Source organism: Hypoxylon trugodes, assembly GCF_022578975.1.
Source record: "Hypoxylon trugodes strain CBS 135444 unplaced genomic scaffold F4822scaffold_4, whole genome shotgun sequence".
Lineage (NCBI taxonomy): Eukaryota > Fungi > Ascomycota > Sordariomycetes > Xylariales > Hypoxylaceae > Hypoxylon > Hypoxylon trugodes.
In genome coordinates this window covers 3,120,522-3,135,780 of record NW_026250019.1, presented here as the reverse complement: position 1 = coordinate 3,135,780, position 15,259 = coordinate 3,120,522, and the positions used below count along the sequence as shown (strand labels likewise).

The 15,259-nt window shown below is 48.4% G+C and overlaps 6 protein-coding genes across 6 annotated transcripts; 1 reads left to right on the top strand and 5 right to left on the bottom strand.

Moving 5' to 3' along the window:
- Nucleotides 1-216: 216 nt before the first annotated feature.
- On the top strand, nt 217-2,769 carry F4822DRAFT_227633 (DNase I-like protein). The gene is made up of 2 exons (XM_051454082.1): nt 217-1,245; nt 1,390-2,769. The coding sequence occupies exons 1-2, from the start codon at nt 394-396 to the stop codon at nt 2,296-2,298; spliced, it is 1,761 nt and encodes a 586-aa protein (XP_051315950.1). The 5' UTR covers nt 217-393; the 3' UTR covers nt 2,299-2,769.
- A 1-nt stretch (nt 2,770) lies between these two features.
- Nucleotides 2,771-3,881, bottom strand: F4822DRAFT_227611 (uncharacterized protein). Its single transcript, XM_051454081.1, has one exon. The coding sequence runs from the start codon at nt 3,730-3,732 to the stop codon at nt 2,878-2,880; it is 855 nt and encodes a 284-aa protein (XP_051315949.1). The 5' UTR covers nt 3,733-3,881; the 3' UTR covers nt 2,771-2,877.
- F4822DRAFT_443163 (kinase-like domain-containing protein) lies at nt 3,882-5,785 on the bottom strand (the record flags this gene model as incomplete). Its single annotated transcript, XM_051463074.1, has 3 exons — nt 3,882-4,477; nt 4,542-5,541; nt 5,602-5,785. The coding sequence occupies 3 exons, from the start codon at nt 5,783-5,785 to the stop codon at nt 3,883-3,885; spliced, it is 1,779 nt and encodes a 592-aa protein (XP_051315948.1).
- An 889-nt stretch (nt 5,786-6,674) lies between these two features.
- F4822DRAFT_437157 (uncharacterized protein) lies at nt 6,675-8,372 on the bottom strand (the record flags this gene model as incomplete). Its single annotated transcript, XM_051462389.1, has 4 exons — nt 6,675-6,880; nt 6,934-7,588; nt 7,646-8,137; nt 8,277-8,372. 4 exons carry the CDS (start codon nt 8,370-8,372, stop codon nt 6,675-6,677), a joined length of 1,449 nt encoding a protein of 482 aa, XP_051315947.1.
- A 722-nt stretch (nt 8,373-9,094) lies between these two features.
- Nucleotides 9,095-10,626, bottom strand: F4822DRAFT_227692 (ThiJ/PfpI family protein). The gene is made up of 4 exons (XM_051454083.1): nt 10,407-10,626; nt 9,756-10,201; nt 9,553-9,684; nt 9,095-9,475 (listed from the first exon to the last, which is right to left on the bottom strand). Exons 1-4 carry the CDS (start codon nt 10,526-10,528, stop codon nt 9,423-9,425), a joined length of 753 nt encoding a protein of 250 aa, XP_051315946.1. The 5' UTR covers nt 10,529-10,626; the 3' UTR covers nt 9,095-9,422.
- A 1,201-nt stretch (nt 10,627-11,827) lies between these two features.
- F4822DRAFT_443161 (glycosyl transferase family group 2-domain-containing protein) lies at nt 11,828-14,502 on the bottom strand (the record flags this gene model as incomplete). The annotated part of the gene is made up of 5 exons (XM_051463073.1): nt 13,491-14,502; nt 13,122-13,347; nt 12,488-13,043; nt 11,903-12,431; nt 11,828-11,842 (listed from the first exon to the last, which is right to left on the bottom strand). The coding sequence occupies exons 1-5, from the start codon at nt 14,094-14,096 to the stop codon at nt 11,828-11,830; spliced, it is 1,932 nt and encodes a 643-aa protein (XP_051315945.1). The 5' UTR covers nt 14,097-14,502.
- Between the last annotated feature and the right edge of the window lie 757 nt (nt 14,503-15,259).

Below are 15,259 nucleotides of genomic sequence, written 5' to 3'. Positions count from 1 at the left end.
CCGCCCTGTCGCCATCAACTGGGATTCGTCCTAGAGTGACGCCAACTTTTTAACTGGTTCTTCTAGAAGGTAACCAACCGGTTCCTCCCTCGTACTAAAATAAAATAAAATAAAATCCCGAAGGATTCTCAGCCACGAGGACAATTACTTGTAACCGTTTCCGGGATATGTTGGCCCGGGAGGATCAATAAATCCTAGTCAACGCATGCTGTAGTTGCATGAACGAGATACCTTACGGCACATGAGCGAACAGCTCATTTATTATATGCACGGTCATATGTCAACACGACCGCTCACTTCTCATTCTTTTTGGCAACCTTGAATCTGAACACCAAAGTAATCGATAGAGGGAGAGAAGTAGAAGAGGAAGCAGACAGAGAGACATAATTCAAAATGGACGATCTCCCAATTGAGCTCAATATCATCACACTCAACTGCTGGGGACTGCTACACCTGAGCGCAAACCGTGCCGAACGCCTCACAGCCATCGGTCGTGAACTCGCCGCTGCTGACCCTCCGCCACATATCGTTGGATTACAAGAATGCTGGACGCAAGAGGACTACCGAAGCATCCGTCGCGAGACACGATTTGTACTACCATTCGGGAAATTTTACCATAGTGGCGTTTTTGGCGGCGGCCTCGCCATACTATCACGATGGCCCATCGAAGAGAGTACTATGTTTCGCTACCCGCTCAATGGCCGTCCAACCGCTTTCTATCGAGGTGACTGGTTCGTCGGTAAAGGCGTTGCCTGTGCTCGCATTCGGTATGGATCGGGCGACCGCGATATCGTGGAGGTTTTCAACACACATACTCACTCCATTTACGAGCACCCGCCCAACAAGACAAATAGCTACCTCGTCCACCAGCTTGCCCAGTCCTGGGAGATGGCGAAGCTGGTCCGTGGCGCCGCCGAACGTGGTCACCTTGCCCTCGCCTTAGGTGACTTCAACGACGTACCTCTATCGTTATCGTACCGCATGTTAACAGCACATGCGCCTATTAAGGACGCTTGGCGCGTTCTCAACCCAGACTCATCTCTCGGTTCTGCCGTACATGAGCTAGAACGCGCGCGCCGGCGACCTATCCCATCTGCCGCATTTAACCTTGCCGAAAATGGTGTCACAAGTAACAGCGCCTATAACACATGGGCATGGTCTAAAGCAGATCAGCGTGCTCTCCGCTCCGGGAAGCGACCCATGATCGTCCCTCCAGACACGCCGGATCCTCGCGGCAAACGTCTTGTACGTACTTCGTTCCTTTCTCCTTTTTTACTCCTTGCCGAACCTCTTTCGAGGCGGAGCCCCTAAATTTAGCAAGTTCCGAAGATTGTTCCGAATTTATAGTCCCTCAACTTGAATCTAGAACCGTACTAACCTTTACTCTAGGATTACATATTCTTCTCTCCGCAGGTAGCGATAGTGCCGAGCTCACCAATTCCTGGACTCAGCGAAGCGCGAGCTAGTCGCGATATTGGCGACAATGGTCTTAGGAATAGGGGATGGGTCGTTAAAGACGTACGTGTAGGCATGGTCGCACGGCATCCAGAGCTCGGTTGCTCCCTTAGCGACCATTTTGCCGTCGAGGCGACTCTACTTCTACACACATCTACCTCGGCGCCATCATCTCACCCCGCATCTGATCCCACTTCTCCCATTTCACCCAAAAGGCCTGGGAGTACACGTTCCAACCGATCAAACCTTGCTGTCAACGAGCAGTCTAACGGCCACGACCACGCCGCCTCCCTTCTTGCCCTCGAGCACGGTACTTACTTACAATCACCCACCGGCTCTGAGTACCGTGTTGGCTCTCGTCTCGACTTAAGCACATCTTACGACGACCAATTACGCGACAGCGCCCCACGTTCCACCTCCGCCGCCTCTGCCGTCCCCCGTGGTGACGGTCTTCCCTGCAACACCTACGACGAAGTTCTCTCCCTAATCCACGCCTACACTGCCCGCGAACACACCCAGCGCCGATGGCGCCTAACCCATTTCTTTATCTGGGTATTCGTCGTCCTCGCCTGCTACGTCGCCGTATGGTTCGTGCGTCCTTACCAAGGTGTAGCCTTCGCGTTCCTACTTCTCAGCAGCTTAGGTCTTCTAGTCGGAGCCGTAGACGGTCTAATGGGCCTCCTATTCTTTGGCTCCGAGATCCGTGCTCTGAAGGAATTCGAATGGGAAATTATGAACGCCAAGGCTACAGCTAGTGGTGCACATGGACTCGCCAGACAACGGCATGATGATGGCGTTGGAGTGGGGGTCGGTGAGGAGGGGGACCGGGAGAAGGCTTGGTAAAAAGTACCTTCTTTTGCTTTTTAATTTTATTTGATTTCAAAGCCGTTTTGCTTTTTACTTTGTACATACCCACCCATACCCATGTTTACAGCCCGGTCGGCTCTTACGGGATTTTTTTACGTGTCTATATGCTTCTTGGGATGAGAAACGATATCTTAAAATATCTATCAACCTACCTACTATACTTAATTATAATTAACGACCAGTTATGGGGATTTGGAGGATTGGGGGTGGTTAGATTATTGGTTATCATTCACATGAGTTTGGTTGTCGAAGGGAAGACAGATTATAGGAAAGAGAGATACCTAGGGAAACTGGCTAATAACGATGATGTTACCATGGAATGATGAAGACAGTACAGATATAGGTTTTTTCGGTTGTGGCTTGGTTTGGTGTGTTAGGGATACTATTCTAATATTATACCCATTCGTTTCCCCTACGATCCTTGAAACAGTGATTTCCATCCCGTCCCTTTTTCCTTTTTTTTCGATATTCCTCTTCAACAAAACTTGCATCCATCAGCCAGCCACTTTTCTCCATCGCGAGTTATTTACTCCGGTAACACAAAGCCACCTGATATCAACCCGCACGCGCATGACACCAAGCCCGATAGGAAGCCAACTCAGCACTGTCATTCGCTCTCGCCTTCCCTTTGCTTCCGCCATCTTCTATGAAATGCGCCCTAGTCATTCCCATGGCATTATAATCCCTCATCCGGCGGTACGTATAGCCCATGAAAGCGGTTTGTTTCCGTACTTCGAGCGCAGTTCCTCGGGTATTTCTGTCCCTCAACAACCTATCACGCGGCCGCTTCCGCTCGCGGCGCCCAAACATCCGCACGAACGCTTTCATTGCATCGCAGAGCTCCACATCAGGCGCCATGGCTTCGATCTCGCGGTCTATGCGTTTTAGTCTTGCCGAATCATACGGCGTCGATATGAATTGTCCAAGCACACCGCGAAGGTGGCGTGGAAACATGGCCATTTGTGTTTGCATGGCTGCTATCTTTGCAGGACTTCGGATAGGTGCTATACGAGGGACTTGGGGTCCGCCGAATCCAGTGGCGGTACTTCCAGCAATTAAGGGATTAACGGCTAAGTCCTCTATTTCTGAGCTCGTTTCTGGTTGAGACTCAGACCAGTCCGAGATCGGTTCCTCCTCATCAAAGTAGTGTGTATCCTCGCGGCTCGAGAGTTGCGGGACAAAAGGTGGGCAGATATATTGCAATCGATCCCAAGGGATATCTCGAAACCATTTGTGCGCTTTGATATCTTCACCGTCATGAGGATATACCGACCTTCCAGTCCAATCTTGGTATCCACGACGTTGCCGACTCTTACCTGTTGTTGATTCTTGGGTTGTATCCCGGTAACGATAGCGTCTAGATGAGAGACGAGCCTCTTTCTCGCAAATAAGATTTACAATAAGGTCCATGCATCGCCGAGAGACCCCTGGACGAGGCGGGAAGGCAAATGTTTGCTTGTGATTGACAATATTACGCTTTGTCTGCTGACGACCGCCTTCCTCCGATAAGAAGGGAGTATGTCCGTATAAACACTCATACAAAATGACGCCGACACTCCACTAATCGCATCTTGCATCGTAGTCGCCTTCGCGGATGACTTCTGGGGCCATGTATTGACTCGTCCCTACACAGGACCTGGCCGCACTGCGATTTCCGCACCGGTTTCGCCAGCTTAAGAGTGGTCCATCCGGCACTGTCGAAGCTGAGGTCAAATGTGATGGGTTGCGTTCGTGTTTTTGCATTGCCTGGGCCACGCCCTGAGCCCACTTGACTGAGCCCTGTAAGCCCTCAGCACGATCGATGGCGTCTCCTTCCACGGGTATACCGAACTTCTGGAGCAAGGTATATCGCTGCGTGTGGTAATAGTTGGTATCATGCGACCAGTGTCCGTCAAAAGCCAGACCAAAATCCGAAATCTTCAAGTGACCAGATGCGGATATGAGAAAGTTGTCCGGCTTGACATCGCGATGTATACAACGTAACGAATGTGCCTCCTCGATGCAAAGTATCATCTCAGCTATGTAAAACTTTGCGACTGGCTCACTGAGTACGTTTTCTCGGATGAGAAGACCGAGAAAGTCGCCTCCAGGCATGTAGTCCATGACAAGATAAAGGTTGGCGGCATCTTGGAAGCTAGTGATTAAGGGCACGATCCTATAGTTGTGTTGATGATTAGCTCGGTCGCCTTCATGAGGATTATCAATAGTGAAAAACGAACCACTTGGAGCCCTCTGAAGCAACCAGAAAATCCCGTTCGGCCCGCAAATGCGCCTCTTGACTTGTCCTCAACATGGCTGACTTGCGTATTACCTTCATGGCATATACCGGTCTTTCTCGACGAATACCATGAGCCAATTCGTATGGATTAGGCTTCTCACGAACAAGCCTAACAACACCGAAACTCCCCTTGCCGAGAATTTTTAAAACCTCATAATTGTCGGCGAGTTGATTATGTCTCCCTTGAACCGCACCTATACTTTTTGCTTTCAGCACACGGGTTTCTCGGAGGTGGTCTGTCTCTTGCTTGTAAAAAGCTCGTCGCCGAGCGTTCTTCTCTGCTTCCGTCATGCCATTCCCATGATATAATTCTCCTTCTAGATATCGTCGGCGGATAGACCGTGGACTAGGCCTGGAGAATTGTTCGTTAAAGTGAGTCTCTAGGAAGACCTTGGCAGCCGCAGCTCGCTCAATGGTTAAAATTGTTGGTGGTGGTAAATCGAGAGTTGACTCATGAATCGTTGTCAAGTTTGACTCGGGGGCTAAGGTAACCTCTAGTTCTTTTTCGCGAGCCACAGGAACAGTTTTCTTGTCTCCTAAGTTGTTGTCTCGCTTGGAATCAAAAGAAGTCTTGCCAGTGGTTCCAGTTCCGCCAGTTCCACCAGTTCCGGTGGTTGGACCGGATGATTTCCCACTGGAAGTTGCATTGCTGTTTCCATTGCTATATGAGTTACCATTGGATGTAGAAGAGGCGGCCGCCTCGGGTGGGCATGGCTGGAGTAAGTCGTTGGTAGTTCCGTCCATGGACCCGGCAGATTGTCTAGATTTGGATTTTGTCTTAGATCTTATTCGATGAATGACAGTGACAGAAGCGCCGAAGGGACTCCGAAGGAATGGCATAGAGATTTTTCTGAAGCGTCGACGTGGTTCCGGAGAGCCTCCATCGAGGGCAGGCGAAGGTGCTGGCCATGTTGCAGGCTCCCGTATGGAATCGTCGGAAGCTAAGGCTAATGTTAGAAGCTCCCTGTGTCTATGGTTATGTTGTTAGGGAGGAAGCCCACTGTTGTTGGTCAATGAACGCAGCACCGAAAGAATCCTCGTACCGCCCCGCTTGAGTTTCCGAGGAGGCTCTCCCCTTTCGGGCATCGACTGTGGAGTGTGAGAAGGGGTAACGAATGGTGAATGCTCATCTTCGAGCGGAAGATTTGGCACGCTGTCTGCCAATGGCAATTCGTGCGTAGTCATGCCGGTAACTCATCGGTAAGGCGTATTGTACTATAAAAGCTGGGGTTCGAAGTAGATACCGTATTGTAATAGAGATGGTGTTAATCAAGTTCCCCTGGGCCCTGTCGGATAAGCTACAATGGGGGCCCAGATCACCATCTAGAGTATTGTCTTCGTTGGTGGCCAGATGGTGATAGTATAATGTTAACAATATTGTAGGAAGAAGTTCAAAAGTGAAACATTCTAGCTGAGATGTGAGGTACTTGTAAGAGTATGATGGTTCTTACCTCGGTCAATTCAACTGTCTCTCGAGGCGGCGGCAGGAGTATGCCTTCTGTAACTTCTCCTAATTATACTTCCCTTCCACATTGCACCTACGTAGGTACCTGCCAGCTTCAACAACGTTGGACCTGCCTGTTTACTTGGTATCTACACGTGGATAGATAACTCCATTGGTGCGTGTCGCGGCTGAAGGGAGAAAGAATTCTACAAAAGTTATATATATACAAATCACTCGATAAAGATACGACATCACGGAAAGCCAGAAATTTATGAACATGTACTATATTGCCTCTCTGGAGCTATGATGACTACCTATAGAAAAGCAATGAGAGATATTTAGCATGAGAGGATACCCAACCCTCCCTAGAGATTTTGTTACGCCTGTAATGCAACGCAGAGCTCGTCATCCCTTATGACAATATCTGCTTCCCGCGTCCGACAACGACGCCAGATCCTCGCAGATTCGCGTAGGTCGGAGACCTCGCAGCGCAATGATTAGGAAAGTCATCAGAAATTCATACCGAAGACTGAACCGAAATGACTAATAGAATACAACCAAGATGGTATCTGCGGGTTAAGGAAATGCGAAGGAAAGGATACAGTTCGGTTTGTTGATGGTGTTACGCGTTTATTTGATTGCCAAAAGCTTGACATCGAAAATCAACGTGCTGTTGCCAGGGATACCGGGTTGCGCTTTGCTGCCATAGGCGAGGTTGGCGGGAATGGTAAGACGACGCTCACCACCGACAGACATGCCCTGGATACCGACATCCCATCCCTTGATAACCTCACCCTTTCCTACAGTGAAGCTGAATGGCTTTCCCTTCTTGTTGGCTATTTTCATATTAGCAAGTATTCACATTATCCTATGAGCGATCATGACTTACCATCAAAAACCTTGCCATCTTGTAGCTTGCCGATATATCGGACCTCAACCTTGCTACCCTTCTTGGCGGGACGACCGGATCCAACCTTGCGGTCGTCAACAGTGACGCCCTGAACAACCTTCACACCAAGAGTAGCTGAGCCCTTCTCCGCAGCAGCGGAACCAGTGGGACCCTGCTCAAGGTTCTTAGCGAACTGGACTTTCTTGTCACCCTTGGAAGCACTGTCCTTAGCAGCATCCTCCTTGGCAATAGCCTCGCCCTTGTTGTTCTTTAGCTTCTTCTGTTGCTTCTTGCTGAGCTTGGCCTCTTCGGCTTTAGCCATGAGGTCATCGAGGCTCTCTGCCTCGTCTTCGGCAGGGCGCTTGTTCTTGCCCTTCTTGGCTTGGGCAGCTACTAGCTTGGGGGCCTCCTCCTCGTCGGAGTCAATCTCGGTAACACGAGGATCTTGGAGGTCATCAAGCTCGTCTACTTCGGAGTCCTCAGAATCATAGTCCTCGATACCCTCCATATCGTAGTCTTCGTCAGATCCATCCTCGTCGCTCTCTTCGGGGTCAACAACGTAGTTACCCGTCAAGTGGACGGTGTGGGTACCCTTGACGATGAAGAAAACCTCCTCATCAGGACCAATGACGATGTCGAGAGGTTGTTGGTAGTTCTTTCCGATTTGTTAGTAAAGAGAAAAAAAGAGGCAGAGACTTTTCGTAAAACTTACGCGTTCAGTATCGAGGGTGCAGACGACGAGTTCCTCGAGATCCAACGCAGCCGAGCCAACGCTGTCATCATCATCTTCATCATCGCTGGAGGTAGCAGGCTCCTTGCCCTTCTTGTTAACCTTGCCATTTGGCTTGGCATCATCACCCATCTCCTCATCCGAATCCTGCTCTTCTTGAGCGGCCTTGATAAGCTTCTGTAGAGCAGCTTCTTGTCGGGCCCTCTTGGACTTGGCAGGATCACTGGGGCCGCCATTGGGCTCATCATCGGAGTTTTCCTCCTCCTCTTCTTCATCATCATCCTCGTCATCCTCGTCAGAGGAATCGCCAGCTAACAGTCGCTCAAGGTAATCGCGAGTCTCATCATCATCGTCGTCGAGGGAAGGTCGCTTGCGAATGAGCTTGAGGGTAGATCGTGGGACGTTGGGGATGTTACCCTCTTCGTCAGCTTCAGGTGCCTCGGTTGGGTCGAGAGCAGCCATAGTAATGCGATACTTGAAATCCCATGTTAACAATTAAAAATTCGATCGCAATGCAAAGCACTACTTTGCGACGATTAAATGGGCAGAAATGCGCCGATATCTATTTAATCGACATAATAAAATCATAGATAGTATTGAGAAAAACACTTACAGCAGCACCAGGAATTCCCTCTTCCTGCATGGCAGGGACCATGACGCCTTGCGCGGGAACCTCGAGCCCATAGAGGGCGATAGGCAACAGAGGCATCGTAAAGTAATTGAGTGATGATTTAAACGGATGAAAATGTGTATTAAATGGATGAAAGGGATAGGATTGAAAAATTAATCGAAGCGCAATGTCAGCTAGAAAGAGTATTTGCAAAGGATGAGAGGGAAAGATGAAGATTTATGGGAAGGAAAAGAGAAGTTGAACGCGACTCGAGTCCCGGTGTAGAAGGGAAAGAAGAAAAAAAAAAAAGTTCAAGAGCTAAGCGTAGCTTCAACAACGGTTCAACTGCTCTCCAAATTTTCCCTAAGAAAAAAAAAAAAAAAAATTCCACCGCAGCAACACCCCACCGAAAAAGCCTTACCGCCTTTGCGATAAGAAAGACGCTAGTAGGAATTAAGCTTATCGGGAGGGTCCTTGAACTCAATGGGGTTTAGTAACCGGCAACGAGCAACCACCGTTTATCGATCTAGCCAATGGTGCAGCACCCACCCTGTGCGACAACAACAACAAATGAGAAATACAGTTCTTCCTTTTCTTTTCCATCTTCAAAAGAGGGGGAGGTCGCAAACACACTGTTCTTCCATCTCATCTGAATTAATTGGCCAAAGTGAAGTTGAGTCACCAACATAGTAGTGAAGACGGCATGAGGAAGATGAGTTTCGCCTATCTCTAAGTCAAGTCTAGGATATCATCTTAAGTAAGCGGTATATCATGTAGAGATAAGACTAATTTTCTTCAGGGAGTCGTTTATGAGAAATAATGTCTTAAATTGAACCCTTTATCTCAGTTCGGTCTTACAATTAATCATGACGTTATGTCTCAGTCACGACGAATCAAACGCCTCGTCACAGAATGTCATGGATTATATATATGAACAATCCTGCCCATATATACCAATCTATATAAAACAGACAATTCTTGATTCTGCATTTCTTTTTTTTTTTTTGTAGAGAGAGAGAGAGAGAGAGAGAGAGTGTGTGTGTGTGTGTGTGTGTGTGAAGAGAATAGTCCTGCTATCTCACCCATAACCATCCTTTCCCGTACATGTCCATGACCCTTCACAACCAACGAGTTAGGCAGATAAACCCACTATTTCACAGCTTCAAGCAATTTCTTGAAGCTCTGCTCATACGTCAAGTCATCTTCAAAAAGGAAGTAAATCTCATCAGCCACGCCCGAAACGTAAGAACAGCCATGCGGAAAAAGAACACCAACTGACCTGAACCATACTCGCGCGGGCGATCGCCCACGTCCGTGAGTTCACACGCGATATCCGCGATGGGGCGCGGGAAGTGCTTTGACGTCGCGCGGCAGTACGCTGCGACTAGATCATTGCCGTTGGTCACGCCGCCTGTGCGTAATTTCGCCCTAGCGGTTAACCATAAAGTCTCGCAAAAATCAGGGAAAGGAGAGAAAACTAACCACCAGACCAAAAATTGCCATCCTGAATCCAGCGATACTTATGTCCAACCAATTCCTTCTCACCATACCCCCTAGAGCGAAGCAAATCCTGCATACCCTTCGGTCCACACACGCTCTTCCCCTTAATCAAACCCGCCTCGCCGCACAAAAAGATACCCGTGCAAACACTCAGGATATCAACTCCCTCAGTACGTCCCTGAGCACCTAACCACGCAACCGCGTCCTCGGGAAACTTGCCGAAGGGGTCCGGGCCAGGGATTAGCACGATATCGAGTTTTCCCGGCGCAACTTCAGGGTCCGAGTAGTGGTTCGTGGCAACGAAGCTCTGGTTAGCGGTTAGGGGAATCAGCTCCCCGGCCTTCACGCTGCCGATGTAGTGGATTTTGACCGAAGGGGCGAGGTCGATGACGGCTTGCGGCATGAATCCTGCCATCTGGACTATGTCTGTTGTATGTTAAATCATTATACCAGCCCTGTTCATCATCCTAGATAGGGGGATTTGAAAATAGAGATAGGCTCCCGATGAGAACATTGTGACATACTACAGATACGTTAGTTTTCTAGTTAAGACAATAATTGCAATCATAGAAATGTGCTTTAGTATAGTTACAACTGCTAGGGATATAGCTGGAGGGCTTCAAAACTGACCATTCATGACTCATAGAACCCATAACATCAATAGACGCAGCATCAAGCATCTGGCATTGAGTCGGGATAAACACACCAACTCTCACCGTGTGTCGACCGGCACTGTTCTTGCTTTCACTGGCCATATTGCTTGATGGTTTTCGTTACAAACGACGAAGCTATCTGAAAAGTTCGAAAAAGGGGGGAATGTGAAATAAGATGCTGACGATTGTTATTTAGGCTGAGAATGAAAGGTGTTGGTTCATCTACCTCAACATGAGGAGGCAGATGAGAGGATACTTATACATCAAACCTCCCAAGTCTAAGCTCAAGTCCAAGAACGATGCCTAGAATCGTATACAGACTTAATCTGCGAAATTGTCTTATATCCATGCCAATTCCCGAAGCCAATCGGATGGAAATGCTGTTCACACATCTAAATGTGCTCACAAGGAGGATCTCAATCGCCGTATACAACGGTGTAATACTATTGGTCAGTTTTCGCTTCAACTCCGACCTGCCTCGGAGTTAGAAGCCACAGGAGTGCGTGACGCTATCGTAAAAAAGGCCTCTCGTTACTCCTGCTACTTCCTACCCGATTCATTATAATGGATGAAGATGTGTTAAATGCTCATAAATATTTATTCTAATAAATCTAGGTCTATGGAAACTTTTATTAGCAGATTTGGCCGCCTTCTACGCATCCAACATGATATCTTTTCATACCTACAAGTCCGGCTTGCATCGTAACACTAAAAATTAAAATAGGTATATATAGATACCTAATGCAAGAAACATGCTAAAACGCTGGGAATTCTAAATGTCATGTGGTTTTTATGAATTTGATTCTAGAGCAATACGATTTTATCAGTTATGGTTGTAAGCTTCAAGAGTACTGCTTGACAACTATTCTCGATCGCCGGGCTTGCTCCTCGTCTCTCGGCCTCGTTGGAGAATTGGCTCTTCTCTCTATGTACATCAAATATTAGATATTACCGGGCTAGGTTTGCGCATTAGGTAACTTGGGTTTCTCTCCATCGTGAACCCTTCTGTTTCGTCCTCGCTGGGCTAGCCCGAACCCCTAATTGGACGGATGCGTCTCTCGACCCCCGACGAGTCGAGTTCGACTGCTGAGCCGTTTTTTTCTCCGGCCGCTCTCTTGCCGCGTAAACGAATGCCGGCAGGAAGACTTTCTCATTCCTGCGATTTGCTCCAAGAACTCCGTGAGCCCCAGAAAAAGTATCCCCGTATCTAGAATGCCAATGCCGATGCCATGCATATCAACATCATGTCCTCTATTTACACACGCTCCGTAGAGCTCATTCTTTCAAAAAGTCGAAAATGGTCGCTTCGTCGGTCTTCAACGGGGTCGGTGGAGAATCGAACAGAAAGCGCGCAACAGATCGAACTACCGTAGTAGACGACCCGAACGAAGATTATTAAACTCAAAACAGTGGTCCCTACGGCATAACGTTCGCAATTATAGATTTCGCCCGTTGCCTTGTGACCTTTTTGCTGACTGTGTATACGAGATCGAGCGTAAAAAAGTGCATGAGCTGAGCCTGCGCCGTTGGAATCGCACCATATAACGGTGCAACAAGGGGCGCCATGACATAGTCAATGTAGTTCTTCTTGACCTCACGATGCGAGAAGCACATGCCCTTAGCTAGACCAGCCTCGTTCATCTCCTTCTCTCGGGTAGTAACACATATCTTGTGGAATTGCTCGTAGAGGAACAGCATGAGTGCGACCTCCATAAAGCCGGCTGTTCTCAGCACATTGCAAACAGTGAATACCCAAGAGAGCTCATGGGGGTCTGAGCTTCCGTCGGTAACCCAGACGTAGAGGGTTGAGGCAATAATAAGGATGGTAGTTTGTAGAGGAAGGAAGTGGGCTTCGAAGATACGGTGGAAAAGAATAATGATTCGTTGCCAATCAGGTTCCTTTAGGGTATCGGATGTGACATCAGAGAAAATACCGCTCTCAAGTGTCTGTTCGGGGCTCATATCAAGCTGCGTCTGCGTAATGTAGGAATCGGTGGGATTGTTTCTGTTACGTGTTAGTTTTCTTTCGCTCTCGTTATCACAGATATGATGCAATCTTACAGGGCAATGTGAAGGGGACGGTAAGCCCTTGCGGTGTGCTTACGCTCTTGCCAGAGCTCCACGAATTTCCTCATAGCATAACCAGAATCCAAAGCTCCCCACATGTGTCGTAGTGCCTGCTTGTAACGAGCCCGCATGTCGTTGTAGAGTCCCTTAACACCTTCGCCGCCGTCACCCTTAACGTTGCTCTGGCTAACAGGGCTTAGAATAGTCCTCACAGTCAAGTTTCCGTTCAGCGCAAAGAAACACTTCAGATACATGTGCAGATCCTCGCCAATCGCCTCGGGATCGCAGTCCCAGCCACCAACGCGGTCAACCAATTCAAGCGGCACGGAGTAGACCGAAGTAGGAGGAGCAATGCTAGAGCCGCGGTAAAGACCCGAAAGACCGGCAGCAGCCCATAGAATATCCGCCACACGGACAATAGCAGGGACGGCATGGGCATTACGGTCGAAGATAATAGGGGCAGCATATAATGTAGTACTAGCAGTGTCCTTGAAAGATGTGTGCATTCCGGAGAGTTGGCTAAAGTAGCTGGATGACAGATGGCTGTCGGCTATTAACGTAGATGTTAGCTCATAGAAAAAAATACATTCGGTACTCCGAGCCTTGGGGGAGTAATTTGCGAGCTTACCATCAATTCCGGTGACGATCACTTCTTTCCTGGCGGTGGCTGAGTATCTTTCGCTGAGCTTTCGCGCGGCCCAGGCCACGTTGCTACCTTTGCCAGGAGACTCGCCGGGAATATCAGAGGGATGCAGGGTGAAATCAATTGAGCGGAACTTCTTGACGAATTCCTGAATTAATTTCATGGCCTTGAGCTCAACATTGTGTTCGCGTTGTTCCATTGCCAGGTAGATCTACAAATTGTTTTTAATTAGCATTATGAAACGACGATCCTTGGCGCTAAGCTCAGGGTACAATGCAACGCAATTTTCCAGACAAACTGTACGGGAATCCCCGATTGCGCTCGTTCGGCGGTTAAACGTGGGAATAAACTTACATCGTAGGCATCACGAGCTTGAGGGTGCGAGGCCAAAACGTCCAGAGTTTCTCTTAAGCTGTCAACTTCCTCCTTGTAGTTGGGAATAACAATAGCGTGGACAACACGTTCAGGTTCTGCGCCATCGGTAAAACTATCGGAGTAGAATTCGGTTTCAATGTCGCCGGCTTCGCTGCTCGTAGTCGAGGAAGGTAGAGAGTCTTCTTTCGAGGAAGTCAATGTCTCGGAGCTCGAGAGGGAGGTAGATGAGCCGCGACGACGGTGGGAAAGCTTGAAATCCCTAAGGGATCTGCTACGCGCGGCTTTCTTGATGCTTCGAGTGATATCAAAGAGAGCCCAGCAGGAACGCATCGGGAAGGCGAAAACCAAAAAGTGGATTAAAAGGCAGTAATAGGCAAATACGACGGTCCAGATACCAGCTCCCTCGGTAGGAGGGCTGGCTAGTGTGTGTGATGGTTTGCTCAAGGAGTCTTGCTGCGAATACTTGTAATCATATCGCGATGTTGCTGCTGCCGCTTCCTTAGAGATAACCCAATAGCTGAGAGCCAAGGTCATTAACATGGCCAGCCCTCCAGCTCGCCTCGAGCACCAAGTGAAGAGCGACATGGTGACGATGCGACGTGTTGATATTGATTCCTCGGAGGGGACTGGGTCTGGGCCAAGACTGTAGAAGTTGTTGTAGAGAGGGAGGGTGGGGGATTAAAGAGAGTGTGAGGGAGTTGGCGCCGTCGAGGAATGAGGAAAAAAAGAGAAGAAATCGGAAGCACAGTAGTGAGTCGGAAAAAGATAACACAAGGAAGGACGTTGAGTGGGAAGGGGGGGGGAGAGAGGAGGGGGCTGGGACGCTCTGGGAACGCGATGTTCGTGCACTACTGCACAGTAACCTGGGAAATGTTCCTCTCTTGGGTTGTAATACTGGGGTTGAAGGAAGAAAAAAAGGGAAAAGGAGGAAAAAAAAGAAGACTAGTAATTGGCAAGAAAACGGGAGGGAAGCTGGAAAATTACTAGGTTGAACCTCACGAAGGTAATAACAAATTAGGGAAAAGGGGAGCCTTGTTTAGTACGACAGAGAAATTAGATGTGTAGGGATTCTGCGCCCCAAAGTGGACAGTAGCTCTGACGACGGGAAGGGGTTCCAATTCCCAGTTATACCAAGCCTGGACCCAGTCAGGCTAGTTCGACTAGCGCTTCTAGTTATGGTTATGGTTATGGGGGGGTTTATGGGGCTTGCTGCGGCATGTACTGTACCTGGCTTTCTACGGTAGGTACATCTCTATTACAGCGAATCCACTATCCCCCTAGGCCTAGAAAGTACATCCGCTAGGTACTCAGACCCGACTGTACTACGCCATCAAATGGTTAGCCACTCCCTCTTTATGCAATTAAATCAATGAGTAATAATCCAAGGGCACTTTGACCTGTTTGTTTGAATTGGAGACACCTGCTAATCACGTTTTTAAGGAATTCAATTGGGACTGAAGCAAGCAGCTAACAAAGGATGCCGGGGCAATGGTGAATCGAGTACACTATGTCTCGCGCAGCATTTAGGTATGATGTATCCACATCTGCATGTATTGTACAATACAAATGTGGCAGGTACGATATTAGGTACATATGTATTTACCAAATATATGCATGTAGGTCACTTTTATTGAAACGACCTCGTACACCAAAACTGGAAGATCTTATGTTGCTCTTTCTTCAACAATTGATTGCTTGCTTACCTCTTTCTACAACAGACAGTAACTTCTAAAAGGCAATGACTAAGA

What these genes read in the sequence shown, in the direction of transcription:
- F4822DRAFT_227633 (XM_051454082.1), top strand. Translation starts at nt 394, where the DNA reads ATGGACGATCTCCCAATTGAGCTCAATATCATCACACTCAACTGCTGG. An exon ending in ATCCTCGCGGCAAACGTCTT is followed by an intron (nt 1,246 to 1,389) that starts GTACGTACTTCG and finishes CCTTTACTCTAG; the next exon opens with GATTACATATTCTTCTCTCC.
- F4822DRAFT_227611 (XM_051454081.1), bottom strand. Translation starts at nt 3,732, where the DNA reads ATGGACCTTATTGTAAATCTTATTTGCGAGAAAGAGGCTCGTCTCTCA.
- F4822DRAFT_227692 (XM_051454083.1), bottom strand. Translation starts at nt 10,528, where the DNA reads ATGGCCAGTGAAAGCAAGAACAGTGCCGGTCGACACACGGTGAGAGTT. An exon ending in ATGGGTTCTATGAGTCATGA is followed by an intron (nt 10,202 to 10,406) that starts ATGGTCAGTTTT and finishes TTAACATACAAC; the next exon opens with AGACATAGTCCAGATGGCAG. An exon ending in TGGCAATTTTTGGTCTGGTG is followed by an intron (nt 9,685 to 9,755) that starts GTTAGTTTTCTC and finishes AATTACGCACAG; the next exon opens with GCGGCGTGACCAACGGCAAT.